Source organism: Orycteropus afer, unplaced genomic scaffold (genome assembly GCF_000298275.1).
Source record: "Orycteropus afer afer isolate SDZICR_OR568_19922 unplaced genomic scaffold, OryAfe1.0 scaffold00352, whole genome shotgun sequence".
In the NCBI taxonomy this organism is placed as follows: Eukaryota; Metazoa; Chordata; class Mammalia; order Tubulidentata; family Orycteropodidae; genus Orycteropus; species Orycteropus afer.
Window position 1 is genome coordinate 663,316 of NW_006921939.1, and position 7,512 is coordinate 670,827.

Here is a 7,512-nt window from a genome sequence, read left to right on the forward strand (position 1 = left end):
CTAAATGGCGGTTCAAACCCACCAGCCACTCCTCGGAAGGAAGGTTGGGCAATCCTACTTCCGTAGTGATACTGCCTCGGAAAGGAGGGGTCGCTATGAGTCGGGGCCAACTTGACGGCACATAACAACAACAACAACAACAAATGGGGATAGTAACAGAACCTACTTCATATACACAGATTCCATGAGGATTAAATGAGGTAATATATAGACAGTACTTAACATTTCTTTGTATAAACTAAGTGTTCAATCAATGTTAACTGATATATTAAGGAAAAAAAAAACCACCCACCCACTGCCATTGAGTTGATTTTGACCGAAAGTGACCCTATAGGACAGAGTAGAACTGTCCCATAGGATTTCCAAAGCTGTAAATATCCACAGAAGCAAACTGCTACAACTTTCTCCCACAGAGTGGCTGGTAGGTTTGAACTGCTGACGTTTTGGTTAGCAGCCGAATGCTTTAACCAGTGTACCACCAGAGCTCCTAGTTGATATATACATAATGATAGATATATACACATAATGATGATATTGCCTTTTGAAATTTATGATTATTGCCTGCATTAATCAAGTATTCATGAACACACTATTACATGCCTAGCAAGCACTATGTTAAACACTGTGAGGAAAACATATAGAAGAAGGAAAACCCTGCCATCAAACTACCTGGAAAGAAATGCACATGAAACAACTTAGAGAACATTTAAATACTAAACCACATGGTATGGTAAGAACAACTGGACCTGAGAGACTGGAAAGATCACCGTAAATAGTAGTTGGAAAAGACTTTATTGAAGAGTTGGGCCTTAAATGATGGAAGGCCAAGGGAATGAAACAAAAAATGCAGATTGATGAGACCAAGAATGCTTGTTTGCATGAGAAAGAGAGAGAAGACTAGCTTGTCTGGAGGGGAGAGGCAGGTGGAGGAGTGTGTGTGTGTCTGTGTGTGTGTGTGTGTAAAATAATCATGAGTAGGTACAATGGTGCCAGATTAGAGAGGTCTCAAAAGCTAGGTAAGGAGCTCTGGTGGCACAGTGCCTAAGGCATTTGACTGTTAACCAGAACCACCAGCCACTCCATGGAAGGAAGACTGAGCAATCTACTGCCATTAAAGATGTAATGCCTTGGAAACCCAAAGGGGGTTGCTATGAGTCAGAATCGACTCGATGTCAGTGAGTTTTCAAAAGCTAGGTAAAGGCAAGCTTAGATTGGATACACTGAGTATCAGGCAGTGTTTGAGGTGACTGCATCTAATAGAAGGATGCAGGAGACATTAGAAATGATAAGAGCAGACACAGAACAGTGTGAGGATGGGTGATAAAGGTGGAATGGAGGGAAAGGAGCAGCTAATGTAGAAATGGAAAGACTACTCCAAGTTAAAGATACTAAAAAATAAGCAGTCAGATGAGTCCAAAGTTAATATCCTGAATGATTTTAAGGATGGTAATACTATTGACACAAACATATAATTTGGCAATGGAAAGACAATTTGGGATAACAGCACTGACTTTAGACGTAATGAGTTTAAGCTGAAAGTGGGATTTAAAAAGAAAAAAAAATCCCTATTGCCCAGTGGTTCTCAACCTGTAGTGGAACTATTTGGAGATGTGTTGAATTGTCACAACTGGCTGTTACCCATCCTACAATGCACAGGAGAATCCCCAACAAAGAATCAGCTGGTTCAAAATTTGAAGATTGCCAAGGTTGCAGAAATCCTGCTACAGGTTATTGAAAATAAAAGAGAAAGCAGACGAGATGTAGATTCAAGGGGGATAAAGGTGATTCTTGATCCCAAGAGTGGTTTCCAACGAAGTATCATTAAGAAGGAGAACATTAAAGAACTAAGGAGACACAATTTTGAGGACTGACATTGTGGTAATTATGATTATAAATAAGGAGTATGCATGATACTCTCATTTGAAGTCTATAAAACTGAAGTTATGTAGGTTTATAGAATCTGGTATTACTTAATACAAAGTTACCATGGTTTCCAAAGGTCACGCAAATTGATTTTAATACTTACAGCTCATGTAGAATTATATGTCATTTTGAAAATGCTTACCTTCAGTAACTGTCCCAGCACCACATGATTCTGTCAATCCATAACCCTGGCCAACTGGGCAGCAGAAGCAGACATTCATGAATCGGTGTGTCTGAGGAGACAGTGGTGCTCCACCAGACAGCATCATACGGACATTCCCTCCTAGCAGAGCCTTCACTTTTTTAAACAGTATCCTGGATAAGAAGGGGAATAAATTACTTTAATACATACACACATTATTCTTGCCAACACACACTAATTTATAAGCTCTGAGAAGGATCTCTCAACTTTGCTTGAACGTCTAAATTTCATCATCATGTTGATAAGGAGGTTAGCAAAGCAACAATAACTAGTAACACCTTGAAAAAATGCTAGAAAAAATCTTATAAATGCAGGCAAATGTACAGTGTCTAGAAACTGCTTTGACACCCAATAAATAAAATGATGACATCCAAAAAAGAAAAGTTAAAGTTATCTCTGGGACACATACTCACCTATCTTATCTCCCCTTTCCAATGAAAAATACTTCCCCATCCCCCAGGCACATTTAAAATAACTCATTATCCATATACTTACAATGCTGTTTTATGAATACAATAAATTAAAAACGTTCATGTGCAATAAATTCTGAAGTAAAGCTCACTTTTTTAAGTTAGAAATAATATTGTTTTCATATTCAAATGTCTTAATTCAAAAATCTATTCTGGTTTGTCTTAAAGATTTACTCAGTTATTAAATTACTGAACAAAAGAGAAATTCAATCTTATTGTCATGGTGGTGACACTCAAACTAAATTAGACTTGCCATTTACTCATTCATCTTCCAGATTTAAAAACACATAAAAGATTTAAAGGCTCAAACTACAGAGCCTAAGGAATGTACTTACAGATTGCAGAGAGGTGCATCATAACCCTTTTTGATCTGTTCCAATTTGTAATCGTACCCTATCTTGAACAGAGTTTTCTGAATATAGTTCATCTCTTGGACTTTGCTCATAACATTCTTATAAATTCTATCCATGATTTCCTAAAAGGTAAGCAACATATTTCATAATCTGAAAAGAATTATACCAGCACTGAGAAAGTCTTTAGTTGAAGATACCTTACTTATTTTTACCTTTCAGGTTAAAGTCTTTAGTATAATGGATATATTTATTTCCTTTATTACAAAATACATTTCACTGACCTCAGCTGTTCTCTATTTCAAAAAGAGTTTAAAAAAAAAGAATAGTTTTTTTTCATTTCTCTATACTAATTCATCTAAAATTTTAAGAAACATTCAACTAGAATATGTAACACTTACGCAGTTTTCACAAAGAACTTAATTTTTTATCTTATCTTAAATATATTGATTCCCAAACAGTACTGAACAAACTCAACTATGTTGATGTTTTTCTTTTTATTACTACTACTTCTTACAACATTGTGGAGAGCTTGATCAATTGTTCCGAATCTTACATCCTTGTAATATGGGCATTTCTATGCCAAAGCAATAGAAGCAAAAAATAGAAAAGAAAAGAAAAGAATAGGGCTCTTGCTAATGGCTATTTGGAAAATTAGAGGTAGGACTCGGTTTGGGACTGGCATTACTCTAAGGCTAATACTTACAAACAAAAATCAAACAAACTCCAGACTATCATTAATTACATGTTTTTGAAATTAAAAATAAAAAACAGTTGCCATGGAGCTGATTCTGATTTATGGTGACCCCACGTGCATCAGAGGAGAACTGTGCTCCACAGGGTTTCCAATGGCTGATTTTTCAGAAGCACATCACTAGACTTTTCTTCTGAGGTGCCTCACGGTAGGTTCAAAGATTTTGTTGTTGCTGTTGTTATGTGTCGTCGAGTTGGCCCCGACTCATAACGACCCCTCCTTGTGTTTCTGAAGCGGTATCACTACAGAAGTAGATTGCCCAACCTTCTTCTGAGGGGTAGCTGGTGGGTTTGAACCGCCAGCCTTCTGGTTACCAGCCAAGTGCCTTAGGCACTATGCTACCAGAGCTCCTAGGTTCAAAGTATTAACCTTTTTTTCTTACTAGCTGAGTGCTTAACCCTTGGCACCACCAAAGGACTCCTTATTCATAAATACTTAACTTGAAATAGTCATAATAGCAATAATCAGTTTACACTCTTAAATTCTGCTACAGTGTATAAATTTAATAGCAGCCTAGGACCAGTCACAGATGAGGACAGAGTAACCATCCCTTTAAAAGACTACTAGGCAGTTAAGCACGTACAGTGTTGTTTTTACCAGCTCCACAAAAGGAATCACTATTGTATAAGTGAACTATGTGTCTAGATCTATGACTGAGAAATCCCAGTAGTTGACTTTTATAATCATCCCTCGAAAGCGTAGGGGAGACAATTGTATAAGAACTACTCCCATACTCCTTGCAACACCAGACGATAATCATAGGCATGGAAAGGTCTCAATGAGTAAGGAACACAATACAGTTGCAACAAATCGGCACTATTATTCAAATCACCCTTTATCTCAACCTAACATCACAAGATGTTCAACTAAGTCACTTCTTATAAAAAGTAGTAATTTATTCTGAATTCATACACCGTGAATATTACAGTACTAAAATGGGCAAGTGATTTAATCTGAGTCTGTTACATGATTTGTAAAATGAAGGTACTACCTCGGAGTGGTTTTGTGAGGCATTAAATATGATAATGTATCTAAAGGATTTAGCACAGTGTCTCAATAAATGGTAGTGCCTAAGGCATTTGACTGCTAACTAGAAGCCACTCCTTGGAAGAAAGATTGGGCAATCTACTTCCATAGTGATACCTTCTTAGAAACCCAAGGAGGGGTCGCTGAGTCAGATCCAACTCGACGGCAAGTGAGTGTTTTAGAGTTAATGTGATTCCCAAAGAACCCTGGCAGTGCTAGCACTTGGATGCAAAGAGAAAAGGTTGGTGGCTTGATCCACCAACTGCTCCATGGGAGAAAGATGTAGCAGTCTCAGAAAGATGTGGCAGTAAAAGAGTACCACCTTGGATCATGGAGTTGGCGCGGGATCAGGCAGTGTTTTGTTCTGCTGTGCACGGGGTCGCTATGAGTCGGAAACGACTCAACGGCACCTAACAACAACAACAAACCTTGGAAACCCTATGTGGCAGTTCTACTTTGTCCTATAGGGTCGCTATGAGTTGGAATTGACTCAACAGCAACAGGAAATTGATCTTTTATTCTGATCCAGGAAACAAACAGATTCAGAAAATAGAATCTCTCCCAAAAAAAAATAAATCTCAGTAAAAAGATTTTTTAAAAATAAAAATTCTATTTATAGAGGTATGGGAGACATTAAGGGAACCAATGAGGTTTGGTGAAGTAATCAAGGGACTAGCAACAGGGGACACATTTCACTATCCCTAAAAGTGAATGGGTAAGAGGAGGGGATGGTGTCATTGGAACCTGGATAACGTTTGTAGCCACGGGAAAGAGACTGTTCAACAGGTGTCACGGCAAATGCCAAAAATTACAGCCCTGCAGGAAGGAATAAAGGTAGTAAGTATGCAGACCTCTCTCTCTTTTCCTGCTCTTGGGTCTCTCATGAGTACTTCCAACTGGCAGAATTCAACCAAAGATAAGAAAGGAAACCTGGGTGATTCACTTGCAGAAGTTGCCTTCCCAAGGCACAAAGTAGGGTAAAGGGCCGATAACTGAAGGACAAACAGCCTATGTGCTAACTGCCTGCTGCTCATCCTTTAAAATGAAATTCAGACATTACTTCCTTGAGACCTTAGCTTTTCCTTCTGTGTTCTCTCATACAGTTTATCAGAGAGCCCTGTACTTTTGAGTAGTAACGCCAATACACTGTTTCAAAAAAAATTCTAAATAAAGAGCCAGTGTACTACTAACCACAAGGGTGGTGGTTTAAATCCTCCCAGGAGTGCTGCATGATAAAGTCCTGTGGTTGTTATGTGCTGTCGAGTCAGACCCGACTCATAGTGACTGCTCCTTGGGTTTCCGATGCAGTATCACTATGGAAGTAGATTGCCTCATCTTCCTTCCAAGGAGTGGCTGGTAGGTTTGAACCACCAACCTTCTGGTTAGCAGTCAAGTACCTGAGGACCTATGATCTAATAATAAGACTATAGGCACTGGGGAGGGGGGAGACTATAGGCACTGAAAACCCTATGGAACACAGTTCTAGTCTGAGGCATATGGGGTTGCCATGAGTAGGAACTGACTGAACAGCAAAGGGTTTGTTGGTTTGTACTACAGTGGTTAAGAAGACTCTGGAATGACATTGGTAGAGTTCAAGTTTTGCCTCTAGCACCTAGCACAAGTTTCCTTTTTTAAAAAATAAGGATAACAGGACTCATCTACTAGTCTTAGAATTAAGTGAGAAATTCACCTAAAGCATGTCCCAACCACAAAACCCACTGCCATCAAGTTGATTTTGACTCACAGCAACCCTACAGGACAGAGGAGAACTGCCCCATATGGTTTCCTGAGCTGTAAATCTTAACGAAAGCAGACTGCCTCTTCTTTCTCCTACAGAGTAGCTGGTGGGTTCAAACTGAAGACCTCTTGGTTAGCAGCCAAATGCCTCAACACCTGGGCTCCTCCTAAAGTACATACCACATAGTAAAAATTCTGTAAGAACAAAGTAAGCACTATGCTCACTATTGTTGTTGTTATGTGCCGTTGAGTCATTTCTGACTCATAGTGACCCCTCCTTGGGTTTCTGAGGCAGTATCACTACAGAAGATCACCCAACCTTCCTTCTGAGGAGTGGCTGGTAGGTTTGAACCACCAAGCTTCTGGTTAGCAGTCAAGTGTCTTAGGCACTATGCTACCAGAGCTCTCATGCTCACTATTAGTTATAACATTTTTTTTAGTTTTTAGTCCGAAGCCTTTCTTTTCAAGTTTATCAACTTTCCTTTCTTTTCCTTTCAGTTTCTACAGCATCTTTCGATAAAAAGGCAATGGCTGTTCTGACCTACTCTAATTCTTTGGCCATTTGGCAATTTTGTAATTAGCTACTAAAAAAGCCATAAATATCTGCCATCTGCAACTCTTAGAAAAACTTGGACTTAAAACTTTAAGATCTCTAGTATTCCATGTATAAAAACCATTTTGTGAAAGATACTGGACTAAGGTTTAAAGTAGGATCATAATACAAGCAGTAGTGATACACAGTCCCACTGGGGTTTTAGAAGGTATAAAAGTGCTAGAGTACGTTCCGGTAAGATGGACTAGGCAGATAGACTGCACAGATCCTCTTCAACAAAGAAAAGGGAAACCAATTAACACAGATACAGAAGATAATCCTGGACCCCTGAGCCACGAAGGGAAGGATATATATGTGGACTAAACTCCAACTAGTAGAAGAATTTGAATGAAAACACTGAAAAAGGAGATATATGGAGCTGTGGTCTGGCAGCGATCCTGACGGCACAGACAACTTGGATATTGCCAAGTGGTGGTAGGACCTAAGAATTAACCTAA

The 7,512-nt window shown here is 39.0% G+C and overlaps 1 protein-coding gene across 1 annotated transcript in view; it reads right to left on the reverse strand.

Annotated features, from left to right (window-relative positions):
• The window catches only part of ACSL4 (acyl-CoA synthetase long chain family member 4), a 50,005-nt gene that overhangs the window by 16,485 nt on the left and 26,008 nt on the right, over positions 1-7,512 (reverse strand). The window contains exons 7-8 of the mRNA XM_042782503.1: positions 2,931-3,070; positions 2,066-2,238 (exon numbers count right to left, since the gene is read on the reverse strand). Of these exons, the coding sequence (XP_042638437.1) occupies positions 2,066-2,238; positions 2,931-3,070 (313 nt within the window). The remainder of the gene's footprint in view (positions 1-2,065; positions 2,239-2,930; positions 3,071-7,512) is intronic.